The sequence below is a fragment of the Rhinolophus hipposideros genome (genome assembly GCF_964194185.1).
Source record: "Rhinolophus hipposideros genome assembly, chromosome: 4".
Classification (NCBI taxonomy): Eukaryota; Metazoa; Chordata; class Mammalia; order Chiroptera; family Rhinolophidae; genus Rhinolophus; species Rhinolophus hipposideros.
The window spans coordinates 102,523,070-102,543,930 of record NC_138050.1 but is presented as its reverse complement, the minus strand read 5'-3'; the positions used below and the strand labels follow the sequence as shown (position 1 = coordinate 102,543,930).

Sequence of the window (20,861 nt, the reverse complement as noted above, 5' to 3'; positions counted from 1 at the left end):
GGACACACACACACACACACACACACTCACACATTTCTGTGACAACCAAGAAGGAAAGGTAGACAACAGAGCCTCCAGCTGAAGACAAACAGCCTGCCATCATAGATATGGTCCAGATCCAGAACAGGGTTCCATCGATAAATCACTCATTCATTCAAACAACAAATACTTACCAAGAGTCCCCTAGACGCCGGACACTGCTAAAGTGCTAAATTTGCCCGTCACTAGAGTAGGCACTGGGCAGACGAAACACAGCCCCTGCTCTCAATGACTTCCATTCTAGTTGAGAAGAGAAGGCCATGAACAAGTGATTTTCAGTCTGAGTTGAAATAAGTAGTGACTTATATGGACAGATTTTAACTGGTGCCTGACCCACAGGGCAGGGAGGGAGGCAGGCAGCGTCCCTGTCTTATAGGGGCCAATGGTCTCAAACAGACGTCAGCTGGGACCATGACTGCCGGACCTGAATAGGACCAACGTGTCCTCATGTATGAAGCTGCCACTAATGCATTGATGAGCACTACACATATGTGTCAAGCATCTATGGTGTGCGGGGCCCTGTGCTAGCAGTGAGGACATGGAAACAAGGAGTCCCCATTCTACAGGCACTCAACAAGTAGGAAAGTACGCATGTGGAAGTCAACCAACTCTGGGCAGCTAGGAACTAGAGGAGGGCTTGGGAGCTCGAAGACTGAGTCATAGTTTTTGTTTTCACAATGTCACCCACAAATTCCTTCCCTGCCCCCATCATAGCCAGGGACTGTATTTATAAGATGACCAGCTTGGTCGGCAGGCTTTTGAGATGATAGGACCAGTCTACACGTCTGTATTGACTCCTTTTTACAGTTTTTCAGCCATGGACCTTGGTTTTTAAAAGTTTTGTCCACCACAATTTTCATTTTCCTCTTTTACCAATAATACTCATTTCTCTCTTTTCTAATTAGTTAATGCATTTATAGCCCAAGACTCAAGGCTTCCGTGTGTTTGCTCACCAATGTCTCCCTGCTCCATTTACATAATTTCGATCACCAGTAAAGAAATTGTGTATGTAGTCACATATCAGACATCAGACCACCATAAGTCCTTGATTCAGTGGCCGGATGTAATGCAGGGTCTCAGCTCCTGCTCCCCGCACAAAAACACAGGATATGGTGAGGCCAAAAAGGAACACCCACAGAGCCATAGGTAGGGGAGTCACACCACTATAGTCTCGCTGGTGGCTGGGTTGGAGACACGGGAAGCAGGAGCCACACGATTCGCAATCTGCCGCCGCTTCTCTGCCAACCAACCAACCAACCAACCAACCAACCAACCAACCAACCAACCAACCTCACTTACTAACTGCAATCCGCGCTTGCTAGCTCAGTCATGGCAGTTATATCAGTGGCTAATGGCTAACTATTTACAGCTGACGGCCAACTAGTCACAGCTGATGGCCATCTACTACCCGAGCCAGCACCTTCCCACATGAGGCCGAGAGCCTGGAAACTGCTCTCTGGGGCTCTGTCCCCACACTGGATGTAGGAATACTTAGGGAATAAGCTTCCGGATCCACCCCGATAGTAATGTATTTCTCTGAAATGTTTTAACCTATGTTCATAGCTTGAAAACTACGAATTTCATCAGAGTACTTTTCTCGCTTCTATTATGCTGTCTAACAAACTACTGACTTCACCAATGAAAACCTCTGCGGAAATGTTAATTAGCAGCATCTGGTGGGGATCAGAAATATGGATGCTAATTGAGGCAATTGTAACTGTTATCTCTGGATGTGGCCTTTCCAGTAAAATGTTAGGTGATCACCTCAAAGTGTGAATTCCTGATTAGGGAATTGACAGCCCCTAGAGTGTAGGCTAAACATGTACACATTTATATCACATTCTCTCCACTGAAGCCTTTTAAAGAAAATTATAGATATTATCATGCTGTCTACAGAAGACCTCATCCATCTGTGTACCAACTATGACTGGGGGAAAGGAGCGTAAGACATGCTTTCTAATTAAGATGTTCTATTCTCGTTGATAAAAGCCCCGTTGTTGTTTTGTCTCCATTTAATTTATTTCTTAACTGTTTGGAAGCGTCCCAGAGTCCTCCTGGATTTTGTGGGCTCGTGTACAATCATGCTAGATTTTGAGGAGGAGAAGTGGGGAGCCAGGGCACCCCAGGAAAATGGAGTGGGCAGCACTAAGCATTCAGTCTTGACTGTCCTCCCTGGAAACAGCAACAAGTTTTCATGTGGAGTGAAAAAGTAGTCACAGTTCTCTCTCCTTAGCCGACCTGATTCCCAGCTTGGTTCAGGCCTTCACTTTACCCCACTACTCTGATACCTGCCCTGAAATGTCACCCCACACACCAGCTCTGCCTCTCAGAAATGCGTCCATAGCATCACTGCTTTCCCCCTTCACCCAGCACTGAAAACCCTAGGTAATTAACTCTCACAAATACTATGGCTTGAGCAAACTCCCTTCATCTGAAATGGGGTGCAAAATTCTCCTTCAGCTGAAACGCATTAGCATAGCCATGTTCCTGGAAACAACTGCAAAAGCAAAGCCATCCTCTAAGTAAAGGAAACAGACACTGGAGGAAAGGTCACGTGATTTTTCCAGGGGCAGGTTTCCCCTTTGGACGCCAGGATTTGGAGGTATCGCCATTACCAACCATGGGAGTGTGGCTGATCAGATTAAGGAAGTGTTTTTAAATTCAATTACACCCTCAGTGGAAATGGTCTCACTAATGCTTCGAGAAAGAATTATACCCAGTCCATAAAGCCCTACATTTTAAAACTCAATTCTGGACAATATTCTAAAGGTTAATTCAAGACCTCTCTTCCAAATGGGAAGTTAAATACAGCCAATTGAAAGAAGGCATCTGGATTGGCTGGGGTTTATCAGTCTGTAAGAGTTCATCAGTTTTAATTAGCATAATCACTAATGTTGCACTAACAGTTTAGTGAAGGAAAGTAATTACTCACACATCCACTGTATTGGATGGAAAGATTAGAATTCATTTTCCAAAACGATTAGCGTTTTGCCAATTAAAAGAATTCCTTCTCCCTGCCGGCAGCCCTGTGACCTTGCTCACTCCAAGATCATTTAAACGAAACATATTTTGCGTCAAAAGATGGAGCAGAAGGGAAAGAATTAAGGCCGTGAGTATTCGTCGTGCTTTCTTGGGGCCCAGCAAACTCCCGGTTCTCCATGAGTTTACATGTCTCTTTCTGTCAGCATAGTCATTCACTTCCATCCGGATGGATTAGACCTGCAGCTGCTTTGTTACCCTGCAGCAATTTAAAACATGAAGAGGCTAGTGGAGGATGAGGCCCAAAGGTAGCAATGGGAGAGTCTAGATGCAGTGGCCACTGTGAGGGTCCGATAACTGGACTACTACTGCACGGCCTCTTGACAGCTGGCTCCTCCTGGCGCGCCCTTAGAACAGGCTTTGCTGGTGCTCCCGCAGGCTCCCTAAAGCACGACGCTGTGTCTCTTGGACCCCCTACGGAATCCCATTGCGGAACTGGGTGCCACGTTGGTACCTCAGCTCAGCTTCCAAGACGGGCTCGTCGTGTCCACCAGGTCCTCCGCCTACCAGCCACTTGGAACTTGGCATGTCTTAACCATCCCGTGTTCTTTTGTCCCCGGCTCCGTCACACCTGCCCTTCACCCTGTGAGCACATCTTTTGCCTATTTTGTTAGAGCCTTCACCCGTCTCGTTAAATGTCACTTCACACTGACCAGAACGGCTACCTCCTCCGCTGGTACCGACAGGGCCCCCACGGCATCCTGCCTTTGTGCTTTCTAGTATAATATTATTCATAATCATAGTGAGCTACTGGGGCAGGAAGGAGGGTCTTCCTCTGCTCAGTATTTGCAGCCCCTTGCACACGGTGGGTGGTGTGTGCATTTTTGTGGAATGGCTTAATTAATTGTTGGCATAGGCCTACCCCCCAACACCTCGTTCAGCCTCATCAAATCTCAGCCCAGGAGGCCCAGCCTGGTCGGATCAGGGAACATCACAGAGGAGGAAATGGAGACATTTGCATACAGGTGGGCATTCCTTCTTCACCTGTCCTCTCACCCAGCACCATCTCCAAAGGGAGCAGACCCTTGCTGAGTGCATCTCTGGGCTTCCTTCTGAATTTAACCAGTGGGAGGCCCTGGCAGGGTGTGGAGGAAGGGAAGAAAGGGAGATCAAGGCATTTCTTCCAACCCCCTCTCTGCTTTGATTTCATATCTGCAATGTTCGCTGCACAGAATAGGATGGATGTGGGGACAGAGCCCCAGAGAGCAGTTTCCAGGCTCTCGGCCTCATGTGGAAAGGTGCTGGCTTGGTAGTAGATGGCCATCAGCTGTAACCAGTTAGCCAGTTGGCCTCTGATGTAACTGCCGTGGCTGTGTGGTTGGTTGCTTGGTTGGTTGGCAGGCAGAGAACCGGCTGGCGGATTGAGCATCGAGTCGCTCCAACTTCCTGTGTCTCGCCTGGCTGCCAGCGAGACGGGGGTGCAGGAAGACCCCTTGTTGGGGTACTGGTGGATATTTGCTTCCCGTGTCTCCAACCCAGCCGCCAGCGAGAATATAGTGGTATGACTCCCCTATCCATGGCTCCATTGTTGTTTTTTTGGGGCCTCACCATGTCCTGCGTTTTTGTGCGGGGGGGGGGGGGGGGGGCGGGGGGGAGCAGAGTTCGTGCCTGACAATGGAGAAGATGGAAAATTGATCTGGAGAAAGGCATGTGGAAAATAACTAGCCGAGAGACTGCTTCTGAGATGGGAATTTCGGGATGTTTGTCGTCACGGGTCAGCACAGAGACAGGAGGCCCCAGGGCAAGTGTGATATTGGGCTCATGGTGGCCTGTACTCAGCCCGGAGTGCTGCCCAGGCACAAAGGCCAGCTGACCAGGGTAGGCATAGGTAGGCAGGGACTGGGGCAGGAGGCCGCCGAGTCTTTACCCCAAAGCACATCCAAACCAAAGCACATCCAAATAGAAACGCCATCTTTTTTTGTTGTTGTTAAAGATTTTTTGTCTTTAAAGGGAAAGGGGAACATGACTTTATTGGGGAACAGTGTGTATGTCATGCGGGGAGTCATCAGACGGGGTGGCCTGCAGGGTCTCTGGTCCCGCTCCCCACATAAGAACCCAGGACATGGTGAGTCTAAAAAGGAACACCCACGGAGCCATAGGTAGGGGAGTTATACTACAATCTGGCAGCTGGGTTGGAGAAACAGGAAGCAGGAGCCACACTGTTATTCACACAACGTGTGACCTGCTGTCCGCTTTTCTGCCAACCGACCCACTCTCTGACTTCCCTCGACTCTCCTCGCTAGCTGCAATCCGCAGTGCTAACTGCAATCCGCTCTTGCTATCTCAGCCACCATCCACTTGCTAGCCCCCATTCCTCCTGCTAGCGTAGCCACAGCAGTTATATTTGTGGCCAATGGCTCACTGGTTACAGCTGACGGCCAACTAGCCACAGCTCATGGCCATCCAATCACAGTTGATGGCCATTTACTACCTGAGCCAGCACCTTTCCACGTGAGGCCGAGAGCTTGGAAACTGCTCTCTGGGGCTCTGTCCCTACAGTGTACTTCCAGGATTTTTTCCAAGTCAAGTTGTTGTCCTTTCAGTCTTAGTTGTGGAGGGCACAGTTCAGCTCCAGGTCCAGTTGCCATTGTTCGTTGCAGGGGGCACAGCCCACCATCCCTTGCAGGAGTCGAACCGGCAACCTTGTGGTTGAAAGGACATGCTCCAAACAACTGAGCCATCCGGGAGCTCAGCGGCAGCTCAGCTCAAGGTGCTGTGTTCAATCTTAGTTACTGGGGGTGGAGCCCACCATCCCTTGCAGGACTCGAGGAGTCGAACCGGCAACCTTGTGATTGAGAGCCCACTGGCCCATGTGGGAATCGAACCCGCAGCCTTCAGCATTAGGAGCAGGAGCTCCAACCGCCTGAGCGCCGGGCCAGCCCCTGGAAATGCCATCTTGATGTAATACTTAATGTGTTTTTAAAGCTGTTTGTCAGGCATTATTTCATTTGATCCCCTAACAACCCTTTGAGATAAATATTTGCTGATGGGGAAACTAACACTTCTGGATGAGTAAACCTTGAATCAGACCAGAGTCTGCTGGATCCAACCTGTGATCTTCCCAGTCTATAATCTATGTCACCTTTAACTGATCTGGGTTCCATTCCCAGCTGTACCCCTTAGGAGCTGTGTGACCTTGGGTGAGTGACTCAACCTCTCTGTGTGTCAGTTTCTTCATCTATACAACATAATATGTTTCCCTCATAATTGTTGTAAAAGCTAAGTGAGAGAGAAGTGGGGGCTTCTCAAAGGCTGGGAGAGGGGACAGTGTTTGGGGCTTTCCATGAGAAGCCAAGACCAGATGGGCTTGAGTTCAGCAGAAGAGGCTGACCTTCTGCAGCGCATGAGACTGACAGAAGGCCCCGGGAGGGGCCCTCACAGCTGGCTGTTGGAGTGTGTGAGCCCTGGGCTTGTACAAGCCCAATGGATGGGAAGAGACGCCACGCCCGCCCTCACCCACTGACTAAATGGTACGTGGCACCAGCAGGCAAGTGGGAATTAAGCCAGATTTTATTTTTTGTTAAAATATATGATCTTTTCTGTGAAAAATTAAACAATTATGCAAAAAACACCTACTTTCCACAATGCCAAACACTTAGGTGACTCTACACAGTAGTTCCCTTCCCTGAATTTAATACCACAAGGTAAGTCAGATGCACTGCTAGCAGCATTCCGGAACCCCGCCGGGCCCTTCATGGGCCTTGTGGGTGTGCAGTATGGGTGGGTGACAGCAGACTGCCCAGGAGCTGCCATCCAGGAACAGGGCAGGAACTACCGGAAGGGCCCCTGTAGCTCAAACTGTGGCATTCCCGAGCTTGCGGGGAGATGCAGAAACTGGGAGCTGGGGTGAACTCAAGAATAGAGCTAGTCTGGACCACACTTGCCTGCAGGTCACCTCCACCACCAGGGTGATAATCTCAGCATGTGTGTGTGTGTGTGTGTGACCGCCGTGTGCCCTAAAGAAAGAGACTAGCCAGGCCTCAGCCGCTGGCCACACACTGAGTCTGGGGAGGTAGAAAGTCTGGCAGCAGTGGTGGTGAGTGTAAAGACAGACCTATGTCCTTGTACTCTGTATGCCGAAGCCAGGTGTGGAGGCAAGCGCCCAAAGGGCTTGTAGAGCTAGGGCAGAAGAGACAGTCTCTACCTGAGGGCAGACCAGAGAAGGCTGCCATGTGAGGGCCTCACGCCAGGAGCACCCATAGAGCTGCCACCTCCACAGAACAGCCTAATCCTGCAGAAAACAGGAGCTCAAGGAATGGTGTGTGGGGGGAGCGGGGCATACCAGAGGCGGGGATAACTGGGGGAGGAGGAAATGCTGCTGTGCGCAGAGTCAGGAGGTATGAAAACGAATCCCAAACTTTCATTACGAACTTAACAAGAGTTTCGTAACCTCAGGTACATTACTACAGGAAGCCTGTTTCTTCATCTGAAAAATATGAATCACAGTTCTCATGTCACAGGGAGGAACCTTGTGAAAACCACAATTAATGATGTGCATACTAATGTCTGCCATCCACACCAAGAAACGTGGTGTTTACTTTGCACAAGGCTGTACCCCTAGCTCCTGTAGGGTCTGGCCATAGCAAGTGGTCAATAAATGTTTACTGATACCTGCTCAATAGGTGCCATCACAGCTCCTGGTGTTTTGGAGGGCGTTGTGGGCACACTGCCACGAGGAACAAAAGGTCAGGAGAGTCTTGGGGTGGAGGCTGCCTGGGAACAGTGAGCCTGGAAGGGCAGAAGTGTGCCTGGAGACAAAGTCCCAGGCCTCACAGCTGAGGCTCCCTCCCTGGGAACCATAGCCCAACTGCACATAACCAGCCCTGTGTCCCACCAGTTGCCTTAGGACCCAAGAGAGGGGCACCCAACACAGCACAGTCCTGATAACACTGGAGGACAAACGGGCATTTACTGAAATTTTGTTTTAAAAATAAAAGCAATGATAAAGTTGGGGGGAATAACCCATTGGCATTCAGTGCCAGCACATAAATATCGACAGTATCAAAAAGGCAAAAATAATTTTTTTTTGTTCTTAATACTAATGACCACTGTAATGTATGTTATTTGAGAGGGAAATTGCTTCTTTGTTTATCTTATTAAGGAATCAGAAAGGCATAAATATTGCATTGTCTTGCACTGAGATTTCAGAATTTCAACCACCCAAGGCATCCACCATGTCCTTCATTTTTCTTTTGGATTAAAAAAAAAAAAGTTCCATTAGATTTGGAAAATCTATTATTCTTGCAGGAGGAATCTTTGAAGGGGCTTTTGTTTTTAATTGCGTAAATTTAGGTCCTATACCAAAATGAATTGATGTAGAGAAGACTTACAGCTTTTCAGCATATAAATTTGGCAAAACATCTGAAACAATTTTGTCTACAAAATGTCTGTCAAAACAGGTACTAACCATTGTTGGCGAGGATGCGGAGAAATTGGAACCCCTTTACATGGCTAACAGGAAAGTCAAACGGTGCTGCCACTTTGGAAAACAGTATGGCGGTTCTCCTCATTTTTTAAGAAATAAAGTTTTCTCCACCTGTGCTGGAGAGTCTCCTTTGAGCACCAGGGGAGTCTCAGCCGGGCGGAGAGACTGGCCTCGTGCCCCCTAACATTCTTCTCTGTCTCCTGCAGTGCGTGGCCAGCCGCCGGGCCGTCACTCAGAGTGCACCAGAGCAAGGCAGCCGCCCCCATCACCACCTCGGCCACCACCACCGTCAACAACACCGCCCCCAGCACCACCTGCACCAGCACGAGGCGGAGCTGCACACTGCCCAGGTGACCACCTGCCTGTGCCCCTTGTTCTCCTGCCCGTGGGAAGGCCACCTGGAGGTGGTGGTGCCTCACCTGCGCCAGATGCACAGGGTGGACATCCTCCAGGGGGCCGAGATAGTCTTCCTGGCCACAGACATGCACCTCCCCGCCCCGGCTGACTGGATCATCATGCACTCCTGCCTTGGCCACCATTTTCTGCTGGTGCTTAGGAAACAGGAAAGGCATGAAGGGCACCCCCAGTTCTTTGCCACCATGATGCTGGTTGGGACCCCCACCCAGGCCGACTGCTTCACCTATCGCCTGGAGCTTAACAGAAACCACCGGCGTCTCAAATGGGAGGCCACGCCCCGGTCCGTCCTGGAGTGTGTGGACTCGGTGATCACCGACGGGGACTGCCTCGTCCTCAACACCTCGCTGGCCCAGCTCTTCTCCGACAATGGCAGCCTTGCCATCGGAATCGCTATCACAGCGACAGAGGTGTGCTCCACAGAGGCTGAGATGTGAAGCAAGAGGTCACCGGAGCCTCACACACAGCCACCCGTCCACCCAGACACTCTGCCTGGGCCCCTCGAACCTCCAGCTGCCGGGACTCCAGACTCCTCTTTATTCTTCTTCCTCCTTCCCTCCCTCCCTCCTCCTTCCTTCCTTTCTTTTTTCGTCTCAGGTACTTAGAGGTATTTAGTGTTTGTCTGCCGTGGGCATTATATTATGTAAGCGTCCTGTGACTCAAGACCTTGGTGTGTTCTTTGTTCTAATTAGTGGTATAGTTTTACAGAAATGTTTGGATCCGATTCAATCAGAATGGTTATTTCCCGCCACCCCCAATTCCCTTCTCCACGGCTTCCAAAATGAGCAAAAGTCACTGAGACCACGAAGCAGACTGTTGGGGTTGAGAGGAGATTTAGTATCCACACCATTTCTCCCTTCTCTTCTCAGCCTATTTCAGGGCACGCTAACGCCGAAGGATGTGAGGAGGCAGGTTGGGAAGGGGAACCTGGCCGGCTCAGAGGTAGATTTCAGACCAAACACACACAGCTCTGGCACCTTTCCAGGAACCTCAGGGTCAGAGCTGAGCTGCCGGATGTGAGGAGATGGCGCCTCTTCTGAAGGCCCGGGCACCGGGCTGGAGGCACCACTGTGTTGAGTCCTGTGGGTCGACCCCAGGGCTCAGGAGTGGGCAGGTGTTGACTCCTCTTTTGGCGGCCTGCCGTGGGCTTGTTCTCAGCCTGTGCTATCTTTTCCAGCTCTGCAATCAAAGTCCTCAAGTTTTTGGTGCTTTCTTATAAATGTCTTGGCCCTCCCTTGAGCAGGGAGTAAAAAAGGATGGGCAAGAGGTGGGGAAAGAGAAGCAGCTGAAAAAACAAAGGATGCAATGAATTGCCCACCTCTGGGAGGGCATTCTCACCTCAGAGAGGCTCATTATCATGTTATACATCCATCAGTCCTTTCACTAGTGTTGAGCACTTTTGTGTCATGCAAAGAACCCACTGTGCTCTTGATACCTCATTAAACCAGAACCACAGCTCAGCATCAAACACAAGGGACCTGGCGAGCTGGCCCAATCCCTCGTACACCTGGGAGGGTCCCCTTTCCTTTCCGTACTTTCTAAAATGCTCTGAGGGCCCCATTCAGCACACAGACATTCTTGCTGGTCAAATATGTATTCGGCACCCTGTCGGAGGGTGAATGAAAACCCACATTGCCTCTGTGCAGATGGCTTTGTCTTTGCTTTTTAGAACAATTTGTGGGAGCCTACCGTGTATTTAAAGAACACAGGCATGTTTAGTCAACTTCGTCTCCTCTGTCCAAGGTCGAACACCTGTAAGCCTTCCCAGCAGGCCCTCTTCTCCCTCCTTGTCATTTTTGTTTTCCTCCTTGGCTAATCTCCAGTCGCTGCAGACGCAAGGCGCCCAAATCCCACGCGACGCGCATTAGAACCGAGTGGGCCCTTCGCCAACCTAATGTTTCCCTCTGCCTTGTTTCTTCACCTCGTCCACCTCTGCTGGATACTGGCAGGCCTCCAACTGAGTACTTAGTTTCAGGCAGTTTGGCCTGGCTGCCCATCAGCAATCTTTCCCCCACCAAAAATAATCGATCCTAAAACATAACAGCCTTCCCTTAATGGCCAGGTAATCCTCTAGCCACCCGTGCTGCCAACCCACACCCCAACCACCAGAAGGGTGGTGCCGCTCATAGGAGATTGAATAACAAAGCTCCCTCTGGTCACACAGTAATGGCTGGGACCCTGGGGCTGAGGTTTCCTTCTGTTAGAGTTCTAAGGGGGCCAATGAATATTGTGTCACTGAAGGAGGCAAAAGTCAGGTCCGCAGTCCCAAGGAAAAGGTTGTCAGCTCCTTTCCCTGAGCACTGTCAGAACATCCTACCAGGCACCAGCTGCCCCCCCAAACCACATGCACGGTGAGGAACGAGCTGAGGCAGGTTGGCTCCCTTGGCTCCTTCCTTTGTCCCCAGGCCCTTCCCTGGCACCTAAGACCTTCTTGGCTGCGAGTCTGTCACCTCTGCGAACCACAGTTCCTCCCCTGGTCTCTGGTACTCAGCCACGTGCTAACATTTGTGTAGCCTCACAGGTGCCCCAGGGTAACAAACCAAACCTCAGCAGGAATATAATTAGTGTTCACAGGGCCTTAGGGCTCCGGCAAACATCACCTGGCCTTCTTGTTGTGCCAAGTGCCCTGAGCCAAACCGGGAATAACTAAGGTTGTTATTGCACATTGTAGTATGAATATGTGAGCCCACATAGGATCTATGTTTGGTTCCTAGAAAGCAAATTTAGAACAAAGGGTAGAAATGCGTTATTTTTGTCCATCTACGGTGCTACCAAGAAGGCCTTTCTCTCCACATTCACATGTGAAGAACTAAAGAAAAAGGAGCCAACTGAAAGCAATGAATAAGGATAGAGAATGGTACCAACAAAGCATGTTGGCGCCATCCTTTATAGTCACATGACCTTCATAATCACAAAGGGCCCCTTCATTTGAGTCTCAGGTTAATCTTCATCAGAATCCTCAATTTCCTAAAAAAAAATAAAAAATAAAATAAAATAAAAATAGAGGTTCCAAGACATGAAATGACCTTCTCGAAGTCACACAGCAAGCGGTTGGGACCACAACTAGAACCCAGTAAACTGACTGCAAACTTGGTGTTCTTGCAATAGGAAGACCGACCCCAAATCCTCAGCAAGGTCCCCACCTCATTAGTGGACTGTGGGCCTGAGGGTCAGCTGGGTCTTTGTCCCAGGATACTTGGGGGAACAGGGGGAGAGACCTGCTTTGAGAGGCATCTCAGCTTGACGAAATGGTCAACCCTGCAGCAGGGGGCATGTGGAGCCCTCAGGCCCTTTTCTGGGTCATCTCCCACTCCAGGCTCGGGCTTGCATTCTCAGGAGTCATCCGGTGCAGAGCCCGGGACCTGGTTGCCTCGTTCCCACCCGGGTGCTGGCTCAATGACACTCTCTAAGTATCTGCATTTAAAAAGCAGGCCTAGGGAGACAGCAGCACTTAATAGCAATAAGTGAGTAACCAGTATTTGAACTTCAGGCATCTGTAAAAACGATTTTTTTCAGGAGGTGTGGAGAGGACATTTCTGCCCCTCAGGCTGACTCTACAAACATGGGCAACGCGGAAGGAAAGATCAGACCATACAAAGAAGTTTGTCTCCAACTATCTGACGCGGCATGATTTTACATCTGAGATAGAGCCCATCACTGCCTGCGGTTTCCGCAGACATTTTAGACATAGATCAGGTTCATAATGACAGTAGTACTCACAGCTACCATTCACGGAGGGTTCACTATGTGACCCAGTGCGCTGACGACTTCGTGTCCAGTATCTCCTTTAATTCCCATAGCAAACTGGCAAAGCAACTGCATCATTGTACCCATGAGACTCTTAACCTAGGAGACGTTAGACACGTTTCAGGCCACACAGCTAGCACATGGGAGAGCTGGGCCTCAAACCCAGCATGTCTAGCTCCAAAGTCCAGGCTCTGGCCAACATCAACTGTGTTATTTCAATGAATTCCTGGACCCGAGGCTTAGAAGGGCCAGTCATAAAGGCTGTATGGCACAGAGGCCTGTTAGTACTTTAGAACTAAATGTGCCCTTCATTTCTCCTTTTTCTCCCTCTTTTCCTACCCCAAGACAAAGGCTGTGCTAAGGTGGCTTGCATATCAGTTGTTACATTTTTTTTAGGAATTTTGCGAGCCAGTTGTTAAGCACAGCCCTTATTAAGAATTAAATTATATAAATTTACAATTATTTATATTAAAAAGCAAAGGTAATACTCAAAACCCATCACTTCCTAATTATTTCTGTGCTCTAGCGGTTGTTTCCATCTACCATAACTGCATGGTGAACATACTATATGATGGTGTGTACAGCCCATCTCCCAAGTCCACGTGTAGTGATATAGCTTGAAATTGACCAGGATGGTAGTATTTACACCATGGAAATTGGCAAGTGCTGTAAACTAGGGGTTTTCTCCTCAGAGAGCTAGTTGTTAAAGGGTTCCCAGCACACCACTACCTAGACATCTCAGGGGCACACAGCGGGGTGGAAACTTTAGAAGGAGAAACAAGACCCTGGTGAGGGTACTGATGGGGTACAGATGACCGCCAAGCCAGTGACACAGCAAGTTGTTGGGAAAATACAAACTGTTCTAGAGAAGAAACTCTGAGGCTTCGAAGCTGCTTCAAGAGCATTCCCTGCCCTACTCCAGCCCCTTCTCTATGGTTGTTAGTGTGAGAAACGCTAGCTGATGACGTTCATAGAAAAAGCACGGCTCCACAAAACCAGACTATTGGTCATCCCAATCCAAAAAATAAAACCAAGCTCTCCCAAACTAGAATCTCCTGCTACTTATTCTTACAGGCCATCTTTCTTATCTCTACGTGTAGACCAAAACCCAGCCTAAAGAAGTATTTTACTTTGAAATTAGAGATTGGAAATATGCAACATCTGAGAAGGGCACAGTGAGCAGTGGTTTCAAACATCACATAAAATGTGTGACCCCAAAAGTGTGATTCTTCCATAGCTCAAAGCTGAGGGACAGGAAAGGGAATGAGTCAAGAGATGAGTCACATAAAAAATGGAGCTCAATGCCTTACCTTCCTACTCTGGCTATTACAGTTAGTTCATTGCAACCCAGCAAGGACCCTGTTCTTTCTCCATAGCCTGCCCAGAGCAATACTCTTTCTAAATCAAGGCTATGGTTCCCACTAGGATAAAAGACATAGGAAACTGCAGGGTGAGTGCCTTGAAGCAGGCAGAAACTCCCAGGTCAACAGTGAATCAGTTACGCTCATCCCAATTGTTTCAATGGAAGGCATGGAAGAGGTGAGGCTTGCTGCAGCTTCTACTTGGGTCCAATTTCTGGTGGGAGGGGAAAGGACTGTGGCCTGGACATCCAAGAATTACGCTCTGATTAAAGTTCAGCTACAAATAGCATCAAGAGGAAGAGCAGAGTCTTCTAGTAGATGGTTAGACCTTGAGATGATTTGTTCAGAAAATTTCCTCCAAGAACTGGTAAGTTGTCCGTTATGTTAACCTGGAGAAGGGCCAGCCAAGAAAAACGTCACTGAATAGAGATGCAAGAGGACTGCTGTAGATAAGCATTGATTTTTTTCCCTCCAAATCAGGTTATCACATGGGTTACCCCCATGAGTTAGCGACTGTCTTTTCCAATAATGTATGAAAATATTTTACCTTGAGTGCTATACTGTAAAGACTTTCCTCCATTTTTTAAACCTTTTTTTAGAGGTATAGAGATAAGAAAGAGAAAGGTAATTGAGAATCATTTTACTTAACGTAAATTGATGTATGTACAATTTTCTAGGCTTTGTGATGGTGTTAAAGAGAACAAGAGGAAGCAGACTGAGAATGCTACTCGATCTCTACCCTTTCTTCCATGAAAACTGTCATTAAATTGCATTTGATATTGTTTCCTTGAACTCTTTGGAGTTGTTTTTGTTGTTGTTGGGTGTTCTTTCTTCCCACGGGCTACTGTGCAACATGAGGGAACAGAAATGAAACGCTACAAGGGAAAACACAATTATCAGAAATTCGCCAGCTGCCACTTTTGACTTATGTTTCATTATCTTTCTCCCCTTTTCATTTTTGCTGCCATTTTAAAGTTATAATTGGATGTAAGGAAGAAAGTGCCAGTGGAGTTGAAGCAAAGCAACTAGTTTGCCCCCAACATAGTGCTGCCCCAAGAAGAGGGACCAAGCCTTCCGCACTGGATTGCAGAGAAAGAAACAGGCCATCAACCCCCAGCACCCCTCCCTCCCAGTGCCCCTTATCTCAGTTCTTCCCTGCCTCTCCCAGATGACAGTGATCCTGAAATTTACTTCTGGGCTTATCAGATCAGTTGTCAAGGGAGAGCTTCATGGTTTAATTCTTTAATCTCAGGCTACTGTTACTTACTCGCAAGATCAGGATTGAGCACGAGTTCTAATCCTATTGCCTGTCAATTCATTTTAACCTCTATCTTCTTCCCTACCTTCTTATTCCCAGAACCTGTTTCCTGCTCTCACAGAGGCTTATAGAGAATGCCTTGAACTGATCTGAGTGATCAACCCTGACCACAGGGCCAGCATGAATATTCATGAGCCACGTGTGTTCTCAGGCCCTTTCCTCCCTCTTGGGACAGTTCTGTACCTATGGGGTCCCAGATATTTGACCCCCCCCCCCCCACATGTCCTCAAAGACATACTAGAGAGAGACTCTGCTGAAAGAAGAGAGAAACTGACTGCCTGAAATTCAGCAGGGGAGGGAGGCCCAGTCCAGGCTCCACTCTGAGACCTACAGTTTTAGTGCCCAAACTTCAGTGTACTTAAGAATTATCCAGAAAACTTGATTTCTGGGCCCCGGAACCAGAGATTCTGATTCAGGAGGTCCACGAGGGAACCGGGGTTCTGATTCTTAACACTCTCCCCACGGGATTCTGCTAGAAGTGTTTGGCTGACCATTAGATTCTCAAATCCAGAGCTGAGCACACTGATGAGAAAAGGGGCCACAGAAAACAAAGGAGCAGATAAAGTCACCTGAAGAGAGCGGGTGGCCCTGCAAGAGGGAGGAAGGCAGGGGAGAAGGTGAGGGAAGTGGCCATGGTTACACTGTGATGGAGAAACAGGAAATGGAGGGGAGTAGAGGGCAGCTGAGCGGAGGTTCCCTATGACCAAGGGGGAGAGAGAGCTCTATTCTTCTGTCATTTGGGGGATGGAGGTGGAGGGCGGTGGGGACAGGAGCCAGAGAAGTGGCTGTGCAGGCAGGATGCCAGAGAACATCAGCCATGACCCAGGACTGGGGCAGGCTGATGGATGCCAGTGTGGAACGTCCCCGTGCTACATGTCACACAGTGACAATCCCTGCAGCCTGGTGACAATGAACAGACTTCGGACTGTGTAAATCTTCCCTGGGAGCACAGAAGGGGCTCATCCTGTAAATCCCCACCAGGTCAGGATGATAATTCATATGTAAATCTCTGCCCCTGGCCCTGACAGGGACTTACCGACCAAATCACCAGCGATGCATTTTATTTTTTCTGCAAATCTCTCTGGAATGCCTGAGCAGGGGTCACCATTTCAGCGCCATCAGTGGGGAATGTGAATTATCAGGCCACTTTCCCCAGCAGCTCAGAGCTAAACCCCACAGAAGCCTTGCCTCTGGGGTGAGAGCAAAGGAAATCACTGGACTAGTTTCTGAGCAGCCTGGGGGTAAACAAGATATGCTCTGCACACCTTCTCCAAAGGGGCGGGGGTGGGGGGTCAAGCACCTGCTAAGGATCAAAGCTGGGGCCTGGATTACCACCCCTCTAGGAGCTCATCGAATTTTCCAATCTTTCTGCCGCTTCTTGGGTTCCAATTCAACTTGGAACCCAAGAGCTTGATGGAAGCTGACATAAAGAGGAATAACGTGAGATTGTCCCTGGAGAACTTGTAATATTCGAGACTAACAGCACATTTTATCTGCTAAAATAGGGATTGCCAAACTCTTTCCATAAAGGACCAGATAATAAATATTTTAGGTTTTGCAGACCATATGCCTGCTATTGCAACTATTCAATTCTGCCATTGTGGTGTGAAAGCAGCCATAGACAACACCTAAATGAATGAGTGTGGAATGCAAGTAAAGTTTTATTGAAATTATTTACAAAAGCAGGCAGCCAACTGGTCCTGCAGGCTAGTTTATCAACTCCTGTGCAACAATTCGCATTCACACAGATGCAATGGGATGATCAAATGTTGGCAATGCTGGAAGGGATTCTTTCAAGGGGAAGAGAGTTGGATGAAACAGCAGCAAATGATGAAAAAAGTGAAAGAGGAAACATCTATACTACAGAATTCCGCACGTACTTTAGCACTTTGAATTTTCATAATTGTTTAGGGACTTGATAGAGTAACTACAAACTATACAGGTATTTTGAGCTTTCTCCCTAATATAAGAATGAAGTTACAGTCCCATTAGAATCTTCATTTATGTATTCACCTCCAAGATTCTAGAAGAACTAGATATTCTAGAAGGCCACAGTGAGCCTTACTCGTGAGAGCTCCTATGCTCTCTAAATGATGAAAGGGACTTTGACCTTTCTATAAAATCAGGATTATAGCTTCATTATAACAATGCAGGCCGGGGGCAGTGCACTGATGGATAATTCTACAAGTAACATCCTTGAGGCAGAAGACAGTCAGAATACAAGAGTCTGTCTTGGGAAATCCAGTTCATCATAAGAGAAGACTTTGGCCGATGACAGACCTGATGTAATAGTGTTCAAATATCTTCTTTCCCAGTGTTTTCAGATGTACCCAGATTTGATTGAATCAGGTGTGGTAAGATGACTGGCACAGAGGTGACGACCTTTGAAAGAAAAGGTTATGACTTACAATCCCCAAGAGGAGGAAGGGTACACCATGCCACGCTGGGCCTCACACAAGGAAGCAGCCTTGACCAGGAGGCAGGAAAGCACCAGTGGCAAAAGCTTGTACCGTAGTTTTCTCATGGGAAGGAATGGGTGAGGCAGAGTAAGGCGCTGAGAGGTTTGGGTTGGCTATTTGAGTCATTTCAGTGGGTTCCAGGTTACAGGATGCTCTCCAGTTTGTCCCCTACTTGGCCTTGGGGTGATTTAGGGCAGGGGCAGAAGTGTTCTGGACTTCAGGAGGGAGCCTGATAAAAGGAGGAGCCCTGGGGTGTGGATTCAGGACTGGCTGGTTTACATGTCATAGACACACTCACAGCAAGTCCTTTGCTATCTCTAGGAATTAGCCAGCTGACTTTGGAAGGGCCAGTCCCCTCCTGGTTCCTCAAGGCCCCAAGATGTCAAGGCATCAGAAAATATAGAAAACGGAACACATGATGAAAAGACCTAGCTCCTGGAAGTTGTTCTCTAAGTGTCTAGACAGAAGAAATTACAGCCTGAACGCGGTTGAATGTCTTGGAGAAGGTCATGTGGGCTTAAAGTGGGGCTGGGAGACAGAAAACAGCCTTTCGAGACGACAGCAATTCGTAAGGAAACGTTGTTCAGCCTCAGCCCTGTGCACGGTGCCCTGTGTAGTTGTGCAGTGCACAATCTGCACAGCTGTACCCAGGAGCTCTGAGTGGGAACCACCCAGGACACACAGCGAAGTGGACATGGACAGTCAAGGTTTTTGTTTGTTTTTTAATTGGGGAATATTGGGGAACAGTGTGTTTCTCCAGGGCCCATCCGCTCCTTCAATCTAGTTGTGGAGGGCGCAGCTCACAGTGGCACATGTGGGAATCAAACCATCAACCCTGTTGTTCAGCGCTCACACTCTAACCAACTGAGCCATCCGGCCGCCCCCTACAGTCAAGGTTTTTAGTTGCAGACAAGGACATCTAGTCTAGTGTAAGCAGAAAATCAATTAGGAAGTTCACAGGAGGGACAGAGAGGCAAGAACGCCCGGCTACAGCACAGAACTCTCTGAGCAGAAGCACACTGCTGTCGCCCTCTGCTCGCAACACCTTGATGGTAGCAACCAGACACTAGGGGCAGAAACTCAGCCCCAGCTTCCCCAGAAGAGGGAAGGGTAGCAGCACATGCCACCCAAAACATCACTGTGGAAGTTCAGGACATGCTACCCCAAAATATGCCCCTTTGCTATTTTGATTGTGCTGAGCTGTAGGCACTTAAAAATCAACAAATGCAGGGAGAGGCTGTTTCTGAACTGTCCTTATCTGCCTATAGACAGATCCTCCAGAAGGAACTCGGCTGTCATAGGTCCCCTCCCTAACAATTTCATCAACCAGAGAAGTCACGGGAGAGACTACAAGTGGACTCCACACTCAGACAAACTTTGTCACAAACAGTCCTACCTCTCATCTATTCTCCTAAGGAACAGGCCTGTCAGTCTTCCCTTAAAATCATTTCCACTCCCCCAAGAGACTTCTGTCCCCCTCCCTTTTCCCTATTAAGAGGGTACTGAATGCTGAGTTCTAAGCCACCCCGGGAGTTACTCATTTTTCCTGGGCCTCTCCCATGTATGCATATGGTACACGTTAATAAGCTTCTGTTTGTTTTTCTCTTGTTAGTCTGTCTTTTATTGCGGGAGTCTCAGCTAAGAACTCAGAAGGGTAGAAGCAACAGTATTTTTCCTCCCCTGTCACTGTGCTTGCCAAAGATCAAATCCCTAAGTCACGTGAACAGTCCTCAATGCCAGGGAACCGAAATCTAGGTCTTAGCTTTGGGGCTCTTTGCTCAGGAAGGAAAAGTGAAAGGGAATTGGAGTGTGAGCGAAGCAAGCCAAGTCACATTACCTGACAGAGTAAAGAACGAGAGGTTTAGAGTTTCGAGACCAAAACTGAGGATTAGAACCAGGTGCCACTGGGATTGTCATCTGAGCTCTGGATTGTCCCTGTGTTGGTGTGAGCTACGAAACAAGGGATGAGTAATCTGAAAAAGCACCAAAATGCTTTAAGTAGACTGCATTTTGCCAATAGACCTTATTCCTGAAAAACGGAACTAAATCACATGCTAAGTGCCCCATACAGTATTTATTACTTTAAGCACCCCAGCGCGAATCCCTGGGCAAAGTGAATAATCGCCCTTCTATATGTCTTTCACATGAAGCTGGATTTAATACATTGAGCTTTCACGAATCCAGGTATACCGTCTCCTTGGAGCCTTTAAAAGAGCGGAACATCACAAATTTTATGAAAGGAGGCCATAAAAAGTCACAGTGTTGACATAACAGGCATGACATGACTGCAAATGTAAAACTGGCAGCCGTCACTGCCATCATTGAACTCCCTGCCTTCCAAAGTAAGAGCTGGAACTCCTCTGCTCGGACGCGGTGGGAACGATGTGCGTGGCCCTCGGAGGCACGTGTCTGCTTAATCGCGGCCGTGCTCTGAGGACCAGCGCCAATGCAGGTCACGGGCCCGCGGCCACGCGTACCCTATAAATCCTCGCCAAGGCGCTGGACACGAGGCTAGGTACTTAATGGTCTCATACAGCGCAGCACGCGGATGGTCATTAACGCCTCACACTGTCCCCACATCTGAAGCAGACTTGCTAAGGTGACAGCAACTCTGACTTCTGACTTCTTGTTTTAAATGTTTGCCCGGAGAGCCAGAGGCCAAAAGCCGCACATTGTGAAAGCTCTCTCTTCCAGCTCCTTCCAATCTCAGCTCATAGTGGAGATTGGTTCTCGTTAATAGATTCACACACTTTTCCCCCAGTGCCTTGTCAAATAATGGCACAGTCAAAGCAATCAGAGAGGAGTCCACACTCGCAGGCATCTCACTAGTCCAACCAAAGGGAGGGGGCTTGTTTATTACCCTGTCTGGAGCAGAATCCAATTATTTATGGGCCATTTAGATGCAAATGTATCGTTCATTTAGCACACACGCTGCATATGCAGACAATTTAGCCAAACAATAGCTCTATAAGGAATCCCCACAAATTTTCAAATATCAACTGTGCCTTTGCAAAAAGGGCTTGGATTTTCTCTGAATTGATCAAACTTGACAAGTAATT

The 20,861-nt window shown here is 48.4% G+C and overlaps 1 protein-coding gene across 1 annotated transcript in view; it reads left to right on the top strand.

Moving 5' to 3' along the window:
* SIAH3 (siah E3 ubiquitin protein ligase family member 3) overlaps positions 1-14,809 on the top strand; it is a 59,148-nt gene extending 44,339 nt beyond the window's left edge. Inside the window, exon 2 of the mRNA XM_081045859.1 lies at positions 8,710-14,809. Within this exon, the coding sequence (XP_080901985.1) occupies positions 8,710-9,354 (645 nt within the window). The 3' untranslated portion in view covers positions 9,355-14,809. The remainder of the gene's footprint in view (positions 1-8,709) is intronic.
* The last annotated feature ends 6,052 nt before the right edge of the window (positions 14,810-20,861 follow it).